This window comes from Lygodium microphyllum, chromosome 25, assembly GCF_053477565.2.
Source record: "Lygodium microphyllum isolate KBCC chromosome 25, Lygodium_microphyllum_v1.1.10, whole genome shotgun sequence".
Taxonomy (NCBI): Eukaryota; Viridiplantae; Streptophyta; class Polypodiopsida; order Schizaeales; family Lygodiaceae; genus Lygodium; species Lygodium microphyllum.
Genome location: NC_141159.1, coordinates 29,835,411 through 29,856,269, shown reverse-complemented (window position 1 = coordinate 29,856,269; position 20,859 = coordinate 29,835,411). Strand labels below are relative to the sequence as shown.

At 40.7% G+C, this 20,859-nt stretch overlaps 2 protein-coding genes across 3 annotated transcripts in view; one reads left to right on the top strand and one right to left on the bottom strand.

The window, feature by feature from the left end:
* The window catches only part of LOC148014028 (histone deacetylase 15-like), a 40,206-nt gene that overhangs the window by 3,533 nt on the left and 15,814 nt on the right, over positions 1-20,859 (top strand). For both annotated transcript variants that reach the window (XM_087666833.1, XM_087666832.1), the window contains exons 2-15: positions 6,402-6,986; positions 7,092-7,206; positions 7,291-7,409; positions 7,510-7,585; positions 7,699-7,763; positions 7,907-7,962; positions 8,074-8,197; positions 8,283-8,408; positions 8,539-8,589; positions 8,671-8,736; positions 10,259-10,367; positions 16,196-16,275; positions 17,174-17,256; positions 17,340-17,385. In XM_087666833.1, coding sequence (XP_087522959.1) covers positions 6,591-6,986; positions 7,092-7,206; positions 7,291-7,409; positions 7,510-7,585; positions 7,699-7,763; positions 7,907-7,962; positions 8,074-8,197; positions 8,283-8,408; positions 8,539-8,589; positions 8,671-8,736; positions 10,259-10,367; positions 16,196-16,275; positions 17,174-17,256; positions 17,340-17,385 — 1,512 coding nt within the window. In that variant the 5' untranslated portion in view covers positions 6,402-6,590. The remainder of the gene's footprint in view (positions 1-6,401; positions 6,987-7,091; positions 7,207-7,290; positions 7,410-7,509; positions 7,586-7,698; positions 7,764-7,906; positions 7,963-8,073; positions 8,198-8,282; positions 8,409-8,538; positions 8,590-8,670; positions 8,737-10,258; positions 10,368-16,195; positions 16,276-17,173; positions 17,257-17,339; positions 17,386-20,859) is intronic.
* On the bottom strand, positions 483-3,675 carry LOC148014029 (translocon at the outer membrane of chloroplasts 64-like). Its single transcript, XM_087666508.1, has 3 exons — positions 3,620-3,675; positions 1,088-1,214; positions 483-971 (listed from the first exon to the last, which is right to left on the bottom strand). Exons 1-3 carry the CDS (start codon positions 3,673-3,675, stop codon positions 483-485), a joined length of 672 nt encoding a protein of 223 aa, XP_087522634.1.

Sequence of the window (20,859 nt, the reverse complement as noted above, 5' to 3'; positions counted from 1 at the left end):
TAGCTCTTTGGCAGCCTAGTTAAGTTAAGGCTTGAAACTTTACATCTTGGTAGGATTTTTACATCCACTATGGGAAACAAGATCCACTAAGGGAGATCCACTATGGGAAATTCTTTGTTGTCAACAGCGGAAAGTATCTTCTTTATCTTCTTTGGGCTTCTTTGGCACTCTTCATTGTGTTTCTTATCCCTTTTGTTGGTGTGTGGTACTTCTTTTTTTGCTTCAGTCTTCTTGACACGGTTGTTTTGCTTCATGCTTTTACAAGTGAACACACTGATTGGAACATGGGCTTGGTTTGACAGACTCTCATACATGAAATAAATTTCGGAATACATGAACTTTTGGATTTTATTTGGCTCAATGGATAGACAATCACCATGAGGTGAGACTCTTTTAAACGCAGCTTTGGAGGTGGACCAGGAGAGGTAGGAATAACTAAGATCCCATCATTCGTTAGAAGTTTATTCAAAGCAACACGAGCTTCATTCCGAACCTTTAAATGTGTCTGGTACAAGCTTAGAACTTGTTTGTATGGTAGCATTCACTCGATCAGAAGTTCCACGGCCCAAAGAAGGCTTCACACTGTTGATCCACTCTTCATGATTTGTCTTAATCTCGTACTGTTGAAGCAGCTGCAGTGCATTTCTCAAAGAGTTCAAACTAGAAACACCGCGTTCAGCTTTCTCACTATCTACATCTGCTTTGAATCTTTTAAGGCTTGAGATCTTGGATGATATGTACTGTCTAAGCTTAATGTGGGTCACAACTTGCCTTCCGCATGTACTTTCCATAGAATTAATAACTATTGGCATTAGCGTGTCCTCAACATTCAAGCTTAGCCTAAAACAATCATCGGCAATGAGCACACGCTTTGGCTGCCTTGGTTCAACATAAGGTTGCTGTAATAAGACATGACCCACAGTGCACAATACATCTGGGTCCTTGGCAAACCAACCCACTGTGTCAAGACTCTGTGACATAGAAACAACACCAATACACGATGGACAGAATCCCATAATACCATAGAATGTTGCTGGTATCCTGACACTAGCACCTGTATCTGTGCCTAAAGCAAAATCAATGAGACATGCTCTGACTGAAACAACTGAACCATTGGAAGAGCCACCAGGTAGTCAAAAGATGATGCAGCTGGATTGACTGGAGTGCCATAATGTGAGGTTACTGAGAGGATGTGGGGTGCTTGGAGGAGCAAGCTGAGGAATACCAGAACTTCTCGGAAGAAGGAGGACGAGGAAATTACAACATTTAAAAGGAAAGATTATAGAACAACTAGAATATTATTCTGAAGCTATCAGACAAGATAAAACAAATGCAACTTATTACAGTAATCGAGCTGCTGCATATTTAGCATTGTCCAGTTTCCTTTTAGCAGAGGCTAACTGTTGAGAAATAGACAAATGATGTATGCTCCAAGAGGAGCTGTCTTGAATCCCATATGCACAGTGAGGAGAGTGGAACAACTCAAAGTCTATAAAGGATTGTACTTGACTATGAAATGAATACAATATCATGATGCTTTGTACTTTCAGTTAAGTGTCTTGTCATTGTCAATTTTACACAAGATTGTGTTTATGAGTCCAAGCTAATCTATCTTGGAATCTAATTCACTTGTGTAATAGCTGGTCTCTACTTGTCCATGTCATTATGAACTTGGTCTTCATCTTTGATCCACCATAGCTTGTGTCATGTCCTAGATCCACATCATTTAACACTAACTGCAGCAAGGCACTTGAACTCGACAAGAAGAATGTGAAAGCCTATTTAAGAAGAGGCACTGCACGGAAATTCCTTGGCTACCACAAGGAGGCTAATGAAGATTTTAAACAAGCACTTGTTTTGGAGCCCACTAGCTACCTAACTCAGCCATGGCTCTGATACCATGTTGAGAAACACGGATCTTGAGCTAGTTAGCTATGGTGGACGCAAATCAAACACACGATACATTATCAAAATGAGGGATTGTACCTCAATTGAATTAGGTTCCAAGATAGATTAACTTGGACTCATAAAAACAATATTGAGTAACTCAAATTGATAGTTCCATTGTATTGAAATGAGTGTCAAGTACATGTCTTATTAGCTTTTTGGATAGTACCACTTTTCCTCTCTGTGCTTATGGGATTTTAGACATCTCTTTCTAGAGTATACATCATTGTCTCTCTCTCATACAAAGCCACTTATGGGCAAGCCTCTTTTGGGCACACATCTAGCCTCTACAGGCATTCATGTTAAGCATCATTTGCTATTCTCAACAGAAAGTGGGTATTGAAAGTCTCAGGTTTAGCCATTTCAAGTGCATCTCAAAGTGGCACATTTTACCTATTTTTTGCTACTTTTGCCTTAAACTAGGAGTAGTTTTGAATGACCTTACAAGGTATATCCATTTTTTGTTATGGGACAAGGATTTTGTGCATACTGGTGTCTCTTGGATTCCTTGGAGCTATGTTTGTACTCCAAAAGCATGTGTGGTGGGGTTGTTATGGTTGCTCTTTGTTGGTGACTATTTCAAACTATATGTGCTGATCATGAGTCTTGGGTCTCTATTATTCACTTTTTCTTGAAGATTGGAAAATTGTGCATGGTAATACTGAAATTCAGGGTTCATGGTGCACATACTCAACACTTAATCCTAGCTTTCGCTTCTTTCGTTTGTGCTAGTGATCCATTTGGTGTGCTCATGGAAGACGGTCCTTCAAAAGGCGAATTGGAAACTAGCAGAGGATAGATTATTCACTAATTCCTTGTAGTTTGAATTGCTACATATGTCCGGTCTGCTCGTTTGGGAAGGGAAATAAGATGACCGCTCCAAGTTTAATCGCACGGCATGTTTGGGCTTGGTCTCTATTGCGGATGTGACTCTCTCAACTTGCAGTGTGATGAGGTCTTTCCGCAAGGCTAGATGGATTTTCCAGCTCTTGGATACCATGACTTATGGGGCAAGATCTCAATGTTATTGCAGGACCGATAGCCCTTTTCCACCCTTGATTTCAATCATCCTTTGGTAGGATTGGAATCTTGCGGGTCATCTAAATTTGGAGAGGGCTTTGGTTAACTAGATGTATCACCTTATGATTAGAGATCACCATTGGTTGCGAACCAAAGCCAATGCTATTTGGGGATTACATAAAAGCGAGGCATGGTGGAATTGGACTGCTATGGAAGGGTGGGTCAATAAGACTCAAATGCAAAGTTTTTCTTAGAAAAAACTTGATAAGTGGCTTGCTTATTGCCTTGGCTCTTTCTAGGTGCTATATTTCAAATGGCAATTGTTTCTTTTGTACTACCAATGTGAAATGTTCCCGCCTAGATTTATTTTATGCCTTAGAGCTAGAAAGATTTTGTCCCTCTTGTTTGACATTTGAAATATAGCACCTAGAAAGAGCCAAGGCAAATCATAAAATTTTGAAGTTTGAAATCTGCACTTTCACTGCAAATCATAAAATACATCACCATGTAGGCTAGAGACTGCCTAAATAGGCTACAAGAAGAGGGGGTTCTGGCAGGGGGGGGGAGGAGAAGAGCAGGTTGGCCAGCATAAACTGGTTGATTGTAGCCTACCATGTGGCATTGGCCGATTGGCAGTTCACTGTCTGCTTACTGTTGGTTTTTGCCTGCTGTGCGACTGCCCATCTTGCTGTTGGACTCCTTGTCCATTGCCCGTTTGTGTTACGTGCTTGCTGGGCTATTACTTGCCTACTTGCACTCATCCATCTACTTGAAGGCTGCCTGCCTTGCCCACTGCCCATCCAAAAGGTGCTTGCTCATCTTCAAAGAAGCCTTGGATAATGGATAGTAGTTGCTTCGAGTCGTATGACTTGGAGGTGTGATTGGCTCTACAAGATCCGTTCTCAACAGGGATTCGTTGGTGTAGGTGACATTACATTTGTGTGGCACTTAGCATCATTTTCCGATCGTTCTCATTTGAGCTTTGTAGCCAAAGTCCTACATGTTCTTGGTTTGGGATTTTGTCCCCGTTGTTCATGGGTTTACCTATCTCAGAACTCTGATGTCAGTGTCATTTTCCAATCGTCCTCATTTGTGCTTTATAGCCGAAGTCCTACATGTTCCTGATTTGGGTCTCCCTAGTTTATGGCGCTACCCATCTCAGAACTCAGGTTTTGTCAGTGTAGGTAACATTACATCCGTGGACACTTGGCATTATTTTGTGATTGTCTTCATTTGAGTTCTATAGGTGAAGTCGTACATGTTCCTAATTTGGGCTTCCATCTCCTCAATTTATGGCCTTACCCATCTCAGAACTTGGGTTATCTTTAGTAAGCAGGCTGTCTTTTAGAGGAAGCTACCTCAGGAGCGTTTCTTTGGATAGATTTTAAGAAGCGTGGGCATTTTTTCCTCCTAAGATAAGACACATACCCTGAAAAAAAGTCCACGAGGGGTTGCCTCCCCTCCAAATATTAGTCAAGAGTGAGCCATGCTGGCATTTTTCCTATGTGCAGTTAGGGCAGCTTGCAAGACAAATGTAACACCGGAGCTTGATCGCACTAGGATCCTCCTCGTGGCCCTACCAAGGAGGACAGACCAAGTGCTCAAGTGGGCAAGAGCTTGAACTTGCACAAACATAACATGTGAACATAGGTGTCCAAACCAAGTGATACACCCAACGAGATTTGAACCCACAACCTTACAATTGTGAGTTCAGTGCTAATTGCCAGGCCATCACCTTTTGGACGGGAGCACGGGCTTTATTGGCCCCATTCTTCATCTTTTGAGTAGTGTCCATTGCCTCACCCACTTCTTGCAGACCACTATCCCCCCAATTGTTTCCTTAGCCCATCATCTCCTCTAGTGGCTAGTAAGAGCAGCTCGAGATAGGTACTTGAGCACTGCAGATCTGTGAGCAATTGTAATGGATTGGGCCTATTGATGGCTGAGTTCAGGAAGCCAGTGATATGACCTTTCTGAGTAGTAAAAGCTGTATTGGCAATTCAATAATGATAAGGACATGCCGCAAGGGGTGGCTGACTTTGTGCCAATCTTCCTTTGTGCTCAGGTGCAGGAGTATTCTAGCTCACAGTTTGATTTGTTTTTTGGTTGCTGAATTTTTATATTACGATTAAGTGCTTGCAAGTTGAAGTTTGTACCCTTTGGTTCATTGAAGGCAGGTTTTGTCTTCAAGAAGATCCTTCACCTCTTTGGATTACTGAATTTGCACCCATGGCTGGAGTGGAGGGGTGTATACTTTGGTGAGAGATCACAGGACTATTGTGGAGGTCAGGCTCGGCCTGCAAGTTCTTGCACAGGAATCCTCAATAACTATGTGCTGAGAGTGAGGTCACCATCAGGGCTAGAGCTGGTTCCTGGATTATGTGGTTGTAACTTACAGGATATGCTACAGATTGATTCTTGGATTATTGGGATACTTTAAGAATCTAGAGACTCTGGAGGTTAGGAGGCGGTATAGGTCTTCAAGGCATTGCAGATGAGGAGCAGGGGGTGTGGGGGATCGTCTTAACAGTGGGGCCCATCCTCTAGAGATGCTTGGATTGACACCACAGGCATAGGGTGGAAATCAGAATGCAAGGCATTGGGAGATTGAGTTCCAGCAGATCACTCTCTCTTCTCAGCACAGTGACCAACATAAAGTTATTTCTCCTCTCTTCAGGCATTTTTGGTGCAAATCAGCAGTTGGTTCATTAGGCCATGATTTCAAACTGCCCTACTGTAGTCACTGTTGGTAGGTTATAATAACACTAAAACAAGCCAATAATCATTTATATTTTGCCATTATTTCAGGTTGACCTACTGTAGGACATTTTTGTGTTTTAGTCCTAGGGATAATTCTAATTTTTTTTGCTCATTTAGGAAATAAACCACTGCTTCTCAGTTGTATAGTTCAATTGGTAGAGTTCACTCAAAATCAACCTCAATGTTCAATTGCCAGCGCTTGTCTTCTTTTGTCACTGTTCAAAAGCATCCTGGATCCCTGCATGTCTTGGAAACTTAGGCAATGTACCTAGAGAGTGGAGTATGCAAATGGCCAAATCACAGTTATACCTGCATCAAGAGTATTGGAAACTATAACTTAAACCACAGCAGGTAAAGTTGGGGTGATCTCTGTGGGAACTATAACTTAAACCACAGGAGGTGAAGTTAGGGTGATCTCTGTGGGAAATGCAGCAAGGTATCTTTGAAACTGATTGCTATGCAAATTTAAACTTGTTGTCCGTCCCATGCTTCCATATGTGAAGAAGGATCTGCTTGGGGAGAATGACCTCTAGATTTCAGTCTGCCGGTTTATTTGGAGATGTAATATCCTAATATAGCAATTTTGTTCAAAGGTGTCCCTAAAGCTGTTCTATGTTTTCATCCAGAAAGTGTTTTGCCTTATGATTTTAATGTAATGGTGTTGTTCATGACAGGCTTATCAATGGTCTTAACAGTGGTCAATTTTTAGAAAGAGACGCTGTTATTTACCTTGTATACCTTGAGGTATTTCTGAGCAGGTCTAGAAGAAGAAGAGATCTTATGCTTTTCCTTGGCTTGAGAAATTGTAATAATATTGAGAAAGAACTGTTACACATCATGATGTCAGTCTAAGGAAAAATGTAATGGATATGGAGCATCAAGCAGTTGAGAGTGACTGGCCTAAACAGGCCAGTACTAGTAGAGCAGAAGTACTCTCAAATAACCTCCAGAATATGCACTCTAAGCAACAAGATCAGGGAGTAAATGGACAAAGTGATCAGACTGCTAGCATTGGAGATGAACAAATGGCTGTAAGCTTGGCAGATGATACAAGTGATGCATCTGTTGAAGTTAGGCAGACTCATAGAAAAGAAGGCTATGAGGCTTGTGGAAGTTTAGCTTTGCGTGAAATGTATGAACATGAAGGCGAGTGGGAGGATGAAGAAGAAGATGATGACTGGGAACCCTCGCAACAACGCATCGAATGGTGTTGTACGAACTGCATATTTTCAAACCCTGATGAGGCATCTAATTGCATGGTAAAAAAACCGCCTTTTTTGCAATCCACAAACTTATTATTTGGAACAGAGATTGTTTCACAAGAAAGAAAGATAACTGACAGGTTCTTTTGTAATCATGTGAAGCATTGCCGTGAGCATCGGAAATCTGCAATCCTTAAGCATGGATTTTTAGCACCTAGGTTTTCACCAGAAGGTACTGACGAAACTGAGACAGAACAAAACAAAAACTCTGGTCAAGGTACTGATGTTTGTGACTTCAAAAAGAGAACTGTATAACATGTGGCTGCAGTTAAACGTAATTGCCACAAATTTGTCTTGTTAGGGTTGGTGGAAGGGAACTCTATGTCTGCTCAATGGTTTTCATCTTTACGGAAGTCTGCAAGATCCATAGTTGGAATCACAGCCATTGGTTTTGATGAACGAATGCTGCTTCATTTTGAGGTCTAGTAAGATGAATCTCAAGTTTATTTTCTACACTTTTAGGAGGTTTGGTATGGTGGTTGGATTCCATGCTTGGTTGATTTACAGAGTATAAAATCAGGTTATTAAGAAGCCAGCTCCTCATCCTGAAAGACCGACCCGGTTGCAGTCAATTTTGGGTGGTCTAGCTGCTGCAGGTAAGCTGTTCGAACTGAAAATAGGTGTTTTTAAACTTTGTTTTGGAAAGCATATGGAGGCAAGATGATACTAATTAATATATTTTATGATGTTACTCTGCAATTGCTGTTAGGTTTGTTGCCTGGCCGGTGTGTGCCTTTTCCTGCAAGAGAGGCCACTCGTGCAGAGCTGGAGGCGGTAAGGTTGATTTTTTATCACAACTGTAATATTAAGCAATATTTCAACAGCTAACTACAGCTTATTCTTCTAAATTGTTCAGGGGAGGGCATTTCACTTCTGATGTTTAGTATTGTGGGTGATGATTGTGATCTTGACCTTAGGTTCACACTCGTGGTCATGTAGATGCTGTAGAAGCCACAGCTGGTACTGTGTCAAGGTATTTGGACTTTCATCTTTAACCTCACTGACGAGAATGATTCTTTGTCTGTAGGGGTCCTTGATCTGTTTAAGGTTTGATGTAGTTTCTTCACCCTTGACGCATATGCAGTTTTTTCACACCTGACACTTATGCGAATCAACATTCAGCTCTGGCAGCCAGACTGGCAGCAGGATTATGTATAGACCTTGCAAAAGCAATCATGAATGGACAACTTTTGAATGGCTTTGCTCTGGTATGCTCTAATAAATTCCAAGAAAAATCTCTGCTAGAGTCTTATGGGAGAAATAGCAATAAATGTCCTCTGTTAAATATTCTAGGTTAGGCCTCCAGGACATCATGCTGATTCAGCCACTTCTATGGGATTTTGCCTTCATAACAATGCCGCTGTTGCTGCTAAAGCTGCTCAGGCAGCAGGTGCCAAGAAGGTGTTGATTGTAGACTGGGTAAGTACAGCAGACCGATTAAGTTTGTTTAGGTCATGTTGATTTGAAACTACGTGTCTTCATTTTCTGCGTCTTGTTTGGCGGCAAAAATGACATCAAGCATGTTCACCTTCACCTATATTTGAAACAGGATGTGCACCATGGGAATGGGACCCAGGAAGTTTTTGAGAATGATTCTTCTGTAAGTGAAATTGAGCTGCAATCTTCCTGTCTGATTTTGAAGGGAGGTTTTGAGTAATGTAATACTCTTCTATATATGCAGGTATTGTATATCTCTTTGCATAGGCACGACAGATTTTTTTACCCGGGCACTGGAGCTGCTACAGAGGCAAGTGTTTGAATTCTTTTCAGCTTCTTTCTAAGACTCGTATATTTGTTTTATCTGACCAGATTTTTCTGGTGCTGATTTATAGGCAGTAGAAAAACTTAAGTCCCCCTAGGTTTAGTCTCGAATTACTATGGTTCTTTAGCTTTTCTTGTTTTGAGGGTGTGTCAGTTTTTTCCTTCTAATTCCACTGTAGTGCTATCATGAAGTTGTGACAAACAGAAAAAGATTCTGTGGCTGCTGTTTTTGTATCTGCGGCATGTTAAAGTGTTGGATTTGTAAAATCCATTTTCTCCTTGGCCTGCCATTTTTAGGTCTTAGTAGTTGTCAGCTTCTTTGCAAAAATTTGGAGAACTTTTTTGATGTTTTTTACTTTGACTTTGTTTTTTCCCTGTTCCAAACTTTCAACCATCTTTGCCTTTTCTCAAAGACATTGCAAGATCTTTTAGGGGTACAGCATTACTGCTGTGCATTATTGATTTATGCTGAGTAAGTATTTTATAAATGAGTGGAAGAGGGGTCGGCAAAAGGCAGGTGTTTACATGTTATGGCCCGGACAAGGGCTCCTTGTTATACCGGACTGTCCGTGGCAATGACATTGGGATCATGGAGATATGCTAGGGTTTGGAAAAGAAAACACTAAGTGCATGACCACGATTGAAACACAGAGAACACAAACGCAAAAACACAAAATGCAAAACACAAACTAAGAAGAAAGAGAACTCTGAAGCAGGTTGAGTGTGGGGTTGACGTGTGTTGTCCACTGGAGACAGATCCTGAGTGCTCTAACCACTAGTTGAAGCAGATGTTGATGAAAAAAAGTGCTGAAAAAGTGAAAACGACCTGCTGTAGATGATGGTGGCATCAACAAGCTAGGGCAAAATGCGACCTGTAGGAGTTGCCAGGCCAAAGAGCTATAGTTGGAGATGACCACAACAACAGATTGAATGAGGTGCTTGATGGATGGAGGCTGGCAAGAACTGGGTAACTTGCAAAACAAGGCATGAAGAAGGTGGCTGGGTAGCCTCCTATTTATAGACGTGGATCCTCCCAAATATAGGGTTTTGGCTTGTTGGACACAGAAACTTTGGAAATCAGAGTTTTGGGGCTGTTTTAATGAGCTAATGAAGATTTAATGTGTAATGCATCTTTTTTAGCTTAACAATGATTGCCTTTTTAAAGAAGATTTTACTACAAAACTTTTACATATAAGTGGAAGCAGGATCAGCAAAAGCGGCAACTGCAGTGGCAATGTGAACAGTGTGTGCATAGATGTGCTCTAAGCAGTTGCCAATTGATCTAAGCAGTCTATGTTTTGTTTGGTCACATGCAGATAAAAACACTTAACTCTTTTTTGGAGTAGAGGAACAAAGTAAACAATGAAAGCCTGTTGGCTTGCTTTTCATCTCTGTACATTGTAATCTTGGATGTGTGCATTCCTGGCTTTATATTTGCATTGTTATGGTGGAACTAGCTCAGTTAAGTTCTGCTGCTATTCCTGAGTGTCATTTTCTCTGCATAACAGGTTGGTCACAATGAAGGTGAAGGTTTTTCAGTGAATATCCCTTGGATGTGTGGAGGAGTAAGGGATAATGACTATATTTTTGCTTTTCAACAGATTGTGCTGCCAATCGGTAAGCCAGTTCAATCAGTGTGCTTGGTTGTTGCAAGTTTGTACAATGGCTGGTTTGTGATAGGGGGTTGTTTTTGTCTATTACCACAATTTGAAGGAATTAAGATTTGAGGAATTTAGGTCTCTCAAGTCCTCTCTCCTGACTTCTTTTGAGATAACAGGTTGTTTTCCATATTTACCACAACTTGATTCTGCTAATATCTGACAAATCTAAATCTCTTTGCTTGTGACATCTTTATCCAACTGGTAACTGTTATTATTAATCCTTTGGGATAAGAGAATTGACATAGAGGCTCAGTCTAGTAAGGCAATTATGTTATGACTAGGGCATAGTAGGAGATGAACAAGGGCAAGTTCACACCAGTAAGGTATAGGTCTGCAGTGGTGGTCCTCTGGTGTCTGCAGTCGATATAGCTCTGGATCAAGAGAAGAGCCATACTCTGTTCGTGCTAATAGAAGCCAGTTTGGACATCGGCCTTGTGTTCATGGGGTTGCCAAATCTGTGTCTAGGAACAGGTCATATAGTAGGGTGGCGATCTTGCACTCTCCTAGGTAGCTATGGTCCCTAGTTAGGTGAATACTCAGGGTTTCAAAACTGGCCTCATTAGTTTGTAGCTTTTTTTGATTCATGTTCTAACCTGAGCAGCAGGTACTAATGTCGTTGGTTCTATCATTTTTATCACTTCAATTGCCTTGGGTTCTAGAGCTAGCCTGATTTCCAAAGGTGTTACTGTTGATCCCATATCAGACTGACATTTATGCTGTCAAATTGGTCTCGTTAGTCAAGGCTCAGCTTTTGTAGAGCTGATTCATGCACACTCCTGGTACAAAGCATTTGTAGACTGTAAAACTTTTGGTCTGTTAATTCAAGGGGGATTTTGGAGTGGGGAGGGGATCTATATTTGATTTTGGTCAGGACAGATTGTCCATGTGATCCATGAGAAATCCAACAATCATTAGTGTTAATGCTTGTGACATTTACAAGATGCAATGAATGCTGGCTACATTAGCTTCCTTCTGATGGACTCAAGTAGTGGGAGAAACTGCTGAACTGGGGTAATGTCAAGTCCCATTTGGAAGCCAAGATAGCCAAGCGGATGCCCCACTCGGTGCTAGACTTTGGATCTGTGAGAAAACCAACCAACTTCTGCCAGTTGATTCTTGCAATCGCAGCTGGGCAGAATACCTCCAATGCAAGTCTCACCTGTTCCATCATCACCTTGCTGTCCTCCACATAGAGGACCATGTCATCTGCATACTCAAAGTCCACCAGCTCTGTAAGGCCTTGCAGGCCGCTTGCTCTCGAGCAGAGAAAGTAGGAAATTGCCTCCGCAAAGAATAGGAATAGGTAAGGGGCTAGAGGGCAGCCTTGCCGGACGGACCTCTCCAAATGAAACTCCTCCCCCCTCCTACCTCTTACGAGTACCCTGCTAGGGGCTGACCTGTACAATATAGATACCCCTCTGATCCACTCTTGGGGGAAGCCCAATCATGCCATAGTGCCTTCCAAGAAGTCCTAGTCGACCCTATCATAGGCCTTCTCAAAATCCAACAGAAGCACAACCGTCTTCTGGCCACTGTGCTGAGCCCACTCAGTGGCCTCAAAGAAGGTAAAGATGTCCAGGATGCTCCTATTGTGGATGAAATTTGTTTATGTATCATGGATGGTGTTTGGGAGAACGGAGTGAAGCTTATTGCCAATCATCTTGGCTAGGTCTTATAGGCCAGTGATAACAAGGTGACTGGCTGCCACTGAGACAGCTCCAAGCAGTCTCTCCCTTTGGGGAGAAGTCTAACTAGTCCTGCTGACAGGGTGCCCAGCATTCGACCCGAGTTGAAGATCACCTAAAAAGCCTGGAGTAGGTGATCCTTCACCACCTCCCAATACGTGGAGAAAATGCTATAGACAGCCCATCCTCTCTTGGGCATTTCTGCCCATCTTGTGTGTAGAATACCTCTGCTAACTCCTCCATGAATGGCTCAACGAGTGCCTGTCCCATCACCTTGGTCACAAGGGGTAGGAGAGCAATTGAGGACTATGCTAGAGACAAGCATGGGCTGATTCATGAGCAAGGCACATAGGAATATCATTGGCATTAAAAGAGTGCTAGTTTGTGATAGTAGGTCACTTGTGATTTAGGCAAACTTTGAATACTGATAAAGAAGTACGGCAAGGGGTGCCGTCCTTTGGAGCCTATCAAGTGTCTCTATTGTGGAATAGTGTTCTAACTCTCATGTTTAGTGAGTCTTCGTGTTTATTTGATTTGCTGATTTACTTGTTTGCAAGTTAGCTTATGTTTATTGCCCTTTAGATTATTTCTGCCCTTTAGATTATTTCTGAAGATTGGTTTCATTGTGACCCAAAGTATTGCTAGCTTCAAACTTAGGGGTGAGATTGTTTGGCTTTATGGCTGGGAGGCGAGTCTGATGTCTATTTCCTTTATGTTCTATGTTATGGGTGTAGCTTGTGTGGTATAATGTGCAAGTTGGATCCTAGGGGGATGTATTAGAAAGAGTAAACAAGCTTCTAGTACCTAGTACCTTGTGTCATCAACTCACTTAGAACCATCATCAAAGAACTTCTTGTTGGGATCCATAGAAGGAGTCAATCATTTACTAGAGATTATAGCCCTGAAGCAACTATCTCAAAAACCATCCATATAAATAAATGCTGTAACCTTCAATCAGCTATCTCAAAAGCAACACATAGCTGATGCATAATACCACACTCAGCAATAAAATGGTAGAACTTGTGTCTAAATGTCTTCCATCCAAACCTTGTGAAAGAAAGAGTGAATTTTGTGACTCCAAACTTTTGATGCCTATTGAAGATGATACAAGGCCTTTAAAAAGCAATCCCTTGAAACTTGAAATGAGAATCCCTCTTTCTTTCTATCTCTTCCTAACCTCTTTGTTCAAGAAGGCATTCTTCACATCCATCTTGTGAATGGGCCAACCATTGAGCTAAAATCAATCAAATAGAGACTATGCAATCAATGCTAGCTTGCTGTGCTTAGACCTTGTCCAAAAATTGAGGTTTGTTCCTCTCTAGAACTTCATTATGGAGATTTACTTAACATCAAAAACTTGCTCGTGAGGGTTCTTTCCATTGATTCCATGTGTGATTTTGAGGAAAAGAATATAGCTATATATAGCCACTCTATAGTATGTCTTCACTTAGATATGGATGAAACCTAGTGAACTATAGATGGATCATATCAATAGCTCACATAGACTGTGGAAAACTTTTGTTGCTCATATTATGCTTAGTGGTTTGAAACCACTTTGACTGATGCAAAACTAATCCCAAAAGTGACCATAAACATTTCTCAAACTGATCAAAAACTAGAAAGGAAACAATTGATTTTTGAGAGAGAAGTGATGCTAGTGGTTGAATAGGTGGTCGGTAGTTCTCATGTTATGAGTGTTGTGTCATGAGGACATAAATTTTAACTTAATACTTTTTGGACACTTAAGTTGTGACACTTTAAGTTGTGTACATGTGAGACTAAGTTGGATGTGTGTCATGGTGATAGATAATCCTAGCTTACGCAATGAGATACATTGGCAGAAGTTATTTTGAACAGGTGTTAGTTGGGTACCTAGGATAGATCTTGGTTAGGGATATTGAATTTCCCCTTAGAAATGATTTTGGTGTCATTGGGGGGTTAGAGATTTAAGTGATTTAATGTCCTAGACTAAGGTTTATGGAAAGGGATTTTGATGCTGGTCACTGTTTTAGGGCTGGAAATGCAAAATCTTCTCTCTTGCCTCTTCTCTCTCATCTATGCTTGATGCATATGCCATTCGGTGAAGGAAATTGGAGATGTGAGCCTAAGGTTTGAACCCAATTGTGGTGTGGTTGTTGATTTGCTAATATTAGTGTGTAATTGGCAAGGATCAGGGCTTGCATGGCGGTGGTGGAATGTGTGCATGCATGCCTTTGTGATGATCGAGAAAGGTTGTTGATGCAAATTTGGTTAGTGGACAGCAAAATATGTGAGATTTTGGGTCTATAGGTGGGCTGAATATGCATGCAACAGCAATGAATAATTTCGGGCTTGATGCTGATGGTCATTTTGGACCTATATGCAAGTGTTCACGAGGCAATTTGTGCCTGCATGTGCTTGTAATCAAGGGGCAATTCAGGGCTTGAAGCAGCTTGTCATTGGAGATCTGCATGCAAGTGACGACCTAATTTATGCTTGGATGCACTTCGATCGGGGGCAAAATTGAACTTGGTGGTTTCTGGGTACAGAGAACAACATACTATTCCAAATATGTTGTTGGAAAATTGGCTTGGTCAATTTTGAGTTGTACAACAGGTGTTTGGAATTAATGCGAAAAGAAATACTGTAGGGGGTGGTAATGCTTTGGGGCCAATCGAGTGCTGGTTTGTCTCAATTCCTTGAGGGCAATCTAGCCCCAAGTGGTAAAGTGTTAGATTTTTATGTTTTTAATGAAATTACTGCTTGCTGTAAATTGCTTTAAATCAGTGCATTTTAGGGCTCCACCACCTTTTTTAAAGAAGGGTGGTTTCATGTTGTGTCTTATGGAGAGAGGGATTGATGGAAGGGGTAGATTCTAGAGAGATCACTAATGAAGGTGCCTCCTTATGTGTAATATCCACCAAAGGTGTAATATAAATTTCAATAGTCACACTGCCTCTGCCTAGAATTGATAGTCCATGTTGTGTGAGTTTTTAGAGGTTTGCTGATCTGCAAGGTAAGTGGACCGTACAACGATCCTTTGAGATCAAACTTTATTGCAATACATGCCTAATTTGGTAGAACTAGGGAAGTCCTCCTAGGGTTACAGTCTAATGAACCGAGAAAACCAGAAAGATGCTGCGCATATTCTTATTTTTCCAAAAAGAGGCTTTTGATATTGAGAGAAATGTGCAGGGATGTTCAGAGTGCTTAGTATTTATGGGCCTAGTCTACATTGACAGTAAACTGTTGGAGGTAAAGTTACCAGCTATCCTATGCTTGGATGAGCAAGTTGGTGGTGGGATTCTCAAAGATCCTTGCCCTTAGCTGTTTTCCCCGTTGCCGGGCTATATGCTGAGTAACTGTTTCGGTGGCAATTCAGCATTCATGTTTCAGGACATTCGGTACTCCTAATTTGTAGCAGTCCCATCCTAAGTGAAGCAATTTACTCATTAATTATGGTGTATAACAAAATGGGCATGTAACAAAAATGTGGCAAGGCCAGATGTAATTAATGAGTTGGTAGTGATTGGTCAGCCGAGTCAAAAAGGAAATTAACAAGAAAGAATGTTACATGGACTTACATTGGGTGCATGTGAGAAAGCAAGGTTGTCCTTGGAAATTTGCCAGTTCAAAGAATATTGACCAAGTTCTTAGATCTTAACCCATATGGATCTTAAACAGGTATTAGGTTCCATAAGGGAATCTTATGTAGAATATATTTGGTGGGATTGGGCCATGATATTTATAGTTTAATGCGACAATATTTATAGTCTAATGCATATATGCAAATAAGGCCTTGTCTGTGAGTTGCACATGAGCAAAATGTGTTTGACAGTGCCTACAGGTTTGTACAGGTAAAATTGTTCATGTTCTTCTCTGCACGAGTCCAGCCTGAACGTTTGAGATGATTTTGGATATTATTACTTGCTTTTGCACTTGGTTGGCAGTTGTCTCAGATTTGAAGCTTGATTATACATCTTTTTGTAACAAGTTTTGATTGGCTTGCAAACTTCTGAAGAGAAGTTGGATTATCTTCTAGATGCTTTGAAATTAGGAAAAAGAATCAAGCTCTTGTGGCTCTTTTGAATACTAATTTATTGTTGTGGCATTTTTACAGCATCACAATTCAATGCAGACTTTACAATTATATCAGCTGGCTTTGATGCTGCAAGGGGTGACCCATTGGGTGGCTGCAAGGTGGGTTCACCACAAGGTTTTAAATATGACTATAATGGATGAGCATTTGAAATGAATGTATAGTATTGGATATATGATGAATGTGAAGAGGCACAACTTATGAGCTTGCATACCCAGAGTTCCAAAATAGAACATCAATAACATATCTATTGCTAATTTGGAGGTCTGGTGTTTTTGTCATACTCTCTAAGTAGTGCCAGAAGTTTTACTCAGCAGAAACGTGTGCTAATTCTGAGTGCAATTTCTATTTCAAATATAAACTCTTGACTTCCATCAATAATGTGCTCGCTGGTTTTCTTTGGCACTTCTGAGTCTGAACAAGAAACAGACTTGGTAGAAAGCAATGCTTCATGTGTGAATGCATGTGATTGGGGTGAATGAATGACTCAGAATAGGGATATAGAAAGCTGATACAATAGACCTGATGAAATCAAGAGTTACTGTTGGATAGAGGGCCTTTGCATTATGTTTGTCAGGGGACCATCATGAGTTGTAAGCAGATTAAAGTGGCAGCAAACAGTTTACCAAAAGAGGAAAACTCAATCACAGTGCCAGATTTAAATACGGTTTTGCACTGTGGACACATTAGGCTCTATATATGTGAGCTGGGTGAATCATGGGGAAAATCAGATGATCCGAAGTGCAGGCTGTTCATGAAAATAGATTCTTACCATTGGTAAGCAAATCCTGTGAAGGGTTCTTTGTAAGGAGAATGTGAACATCTCTTATGCATGTCAAGAGAGTCGTGTTGTCGTTTATTATGATTATGTTTAAGTGAAGTTGTTGTAGAAATTGTATATGTAACATGAGCATATTATGTTAGAATTGTTCATACCTGTATTTGGAAGCTTTTAAGTACTTTCTTGGATGCAAGTTCTGACAGTAAAGGGTGCTGCAGGTTACACCTCTTGGTTATGCTCACATGACTCATATGTTATCCTCACTAGCAGCAGGGAGATTGTTAGTTGTCCTAGAAGGCGGGTATGTACATATATCAAATATGAATAGTGGAGACTTTATTCTAGAACCTCTTTAATAAAAATGGATTTACTTCCTTTTTGTAGGTACAACTTGCGGTCTATTTCAGCCTCAGCTGCAGCAGTCATAAAGGTATCCTACTTTTTATGTTTGTAGAGCCTGTTGAGCATTTCTATATGTAAGGCCATTACTAAATTGGCAAGTGTGTATATTTCATCCTTGTCTAGAGATGGGCATAAGGTCTTTATGTGAGACAGGCAGAAGTGTAAGTATGTTATATTTTTCCCAACAAGAGACAATTCTGTTAAATAGCCATTAATGATTTTCTGCACATGTATTTGATGGTGCCAGAAAGAAATATGTCAATCTAACTTCTCAAAGCTGAATGTTTTAAATGGTTGTCATACTTGTTGAGTAGTTTGTAGCTCTTGTGTGTGAACAGGTTCTGTGACATATATTTATCCTGTGTGAATAGCGTCTGAAAGGCTGGATAGCTAGATAATATGATTATTGAGATACTATTTAAGTCAAGAAGATAAGGCTACAGGCCTTAAAAAAAATACTTGGGTCCTTCATATCACAAGTAATTTGAAGAGTCTATCGTGCAACATCCCACACACACACACACAGCCGCCCCCCACCCACCCATCACCAAGTGGCCTCACTCGACTGGGTTTCCAGCTTGGCAAACAAAGTTACAACTACTGGCTTATGAGATTGTCTCATCCATTGCATCAACCTTATCTTGATTGCATAACAAAACTGTAGCTATCTAGAAGGTATTTTTGGAAATAAAATAACAAATTTCAAGCTCTTTTTAAGCTTAAATTTTATGATCTGAAATGGGTGATAATAAGAACTGATCATCTTGCTAAGTTGAGTTCTCTAGTCCATCAAATCATTTACCTTAGTAGTGCATCTAATGATGAAGTCAAGATGGTGGGTTTGACAAAAAGTACAAAAGTGTTGAGAAGTTTCCAATCAACCATTGAATCTTGCACCTAGCTTCAACCACATTTGAAGTGACAAGTAACATTCTTGATGAAAAAAGTATTTGTCACTTTGCCAAATTGCAAGTCTAGCAAGAATATCAAGTTTGTTATTGTGGTCCCATTGAGCACAAGCCCAATCCTTTAAGTCGGACAAGAGACGAGAACTTAATGAATCCCTATATATTCCCATATTTTGTTAAGAGTTGGGCCCTTTGATTGGTATTCTCTAAAATGATTGTCATTTTTTCTTAATTGTTTTCTATGATATTCCAGCTCATCCAAGCTTAGAGACAGGACAGGGGACAAGTGTAGCCACTTACCCAAGTCCCTTTTCTTATAAGGAGGGGTCACCATTGCACAGGACTTGTAGATGGTTAACTGTGCTCCAAGATAAGAGGATATGGTAAAAAGTTGCAACTTTTTGTTGTTAAGAGCTCACCCACCTTTGCTTCAAAGAAAGTTTTGTTAGTTATTTTGTAGCTTGTGGTGTGAACAGGCTCTTGTGCTTAATATTTATTGTATTGCATGAACAACCTCTAAAAGGATGGATATCTAGATAAGATCTTATATATATAAAATATTATGTAGATGTTATTTGAAAGAAGATGAGGCCATGTGAAATGTCCGTCATCCCCATGAGATCCAACTTGCACATCAAACACAACACAAGCCACATTTACGAATACAAGGGACTGGACGTCAGACTCACTTCCCAGTCATAGAGCCAAACGGGCTCACCCTCGAGCTTGGGAGCTAGTAGCACTCTAGGTTACAATGACATCCCAAGTGTTGGTGTCCCATACCACTAATCCACACCATCACGGTGTACAGATGTGTCGGCCAACGGGCCAAGAGTGTGAGAGTGGTGATCACACAATAATGTGCACAATAGGGCCTCGAGTCCTATAAATAGGACTTGGCTGCTCTAGCCCCAAAGTGTTGCACTAAGTCACTTCATAACCACTGTGACCAATGCTACTAGCTCCTATTCGGATGTCCAAGGATGTAACACTTCCCCTCTTATGAATGATTGTTGTCCTTAGCATTATCCTTAGGAACAAAGTGGGGAAAACAATTCTTTAATGAACATATCGACTCCCAAATGTTGAGTCGAAAATTCATTCCATACTAATTAGCTCTTTAAAATAGTCCCAAAAACATGTAAATTACAAAAGGTTTCATTAAATAGGGAGCGGTTCTAGAGAGTTTCTGTGTTCCACATGCAAAACCTAAATTTGGAGGGAGCCTTCTACATCTATAAATAGATAGGCTGCCCACCATTCAGCCCCATCCTTGTCTTGTAGGTTTCAGCCATCAGCCCTCTTCCACTGGCTATCCTCCCCCTAGCGTGATTGTTGCTATGTACATGGTCTATAGCTGTCGCAGAGCCTCCCATTGTTGCTAGTGATCAGTTGTCATCATCTTCAGGCAGCTGTATTGCAGCATTTACTAGTTCCAGCCCTAGAGATTACTGCGTTCGTGTTTTCAGCCTGCTGCCCTTCCATTTCCAGCATTAGCCTGATTTGCATTTTGCATCTACGGGAGGTCGTTTTTGTGTTTTCAGCACTCTTTTTCATCAGCCTTTGCTTTGACTAGTGGCAATTGCATCAGGATCCATCTTTGGTGGATGACACACATTGACACCTTCCTCAGCTTGCTCGCACGTGAGTCACCAGTTGCTGGACAGCTCTATCCTTGAGTATCTTGTACATTCTTTCCTTATTTATAGCATTCATTCATTCACTTCAGAGTTCTATTCTCTCTTTGTTTGTATTTGTGCTTTTTGCATTTTGGGTTTTGGATTTAAGGTTTGCATTTACTGTGTTATTGTCTAAGTTATTTTGTTTTAGTCGTGTTTGTACATTTTGTGTTTTCTCTATGCAAACCCTAGCATATCTTCACATGGTATCAAAGCTGGTCCTCTTTTAAAGAGTGTCCTGTGTTACTGTAGAGGCTTGGTTTTGTGTGAGATACATGAATGATGTGTAACCATTTGACAATATCTAAGACTTCTTCTTGGGATTCCATGGTGTCTTTTCATGCCTCTCCATCATTGGAGTCCCTAAGGAGGCATTATGGACTCCATGAGGAAGACAATGCTTTACCTTCAGGTTCACTTCCTTCTCCTTTTCCACTTCACCCTAGCTATAAACCATTGAAAACTGAGCATAATGTGATCATAAATAGATCATTAGCTGATCTGAGAACTGATCACAAACTATTGCAAATGTGACCCCAAACTGATCGCAAAAACTGATCAGCAATCGATGCAAAAACTGATGCCAAAACTGACTATAAACGGTTCTCAAACTAATAAAAAACTGAGCTGAAACTGATTAGAATTGATCTCAAAACTAAGGCAAAAGCTCATACCCAACTGATCATAAATTGATTCCAAACTGATGCAAAAGTATAGTCTTAGAGCCGCGATAGCAACCATACTCGTTTGCATATATCTCACAGTGACTAGTACACTGAGTAGTGACCCCATAGCAGACATACTGTTAGTATAGTACCTTGGATGCATGTTGAATACATCCGAGATCCACTATATATGAGAGTTGTCCACAACTATAGTTGTCGAAGTGCTACCTCCCCCTGGAGCATCAGACAA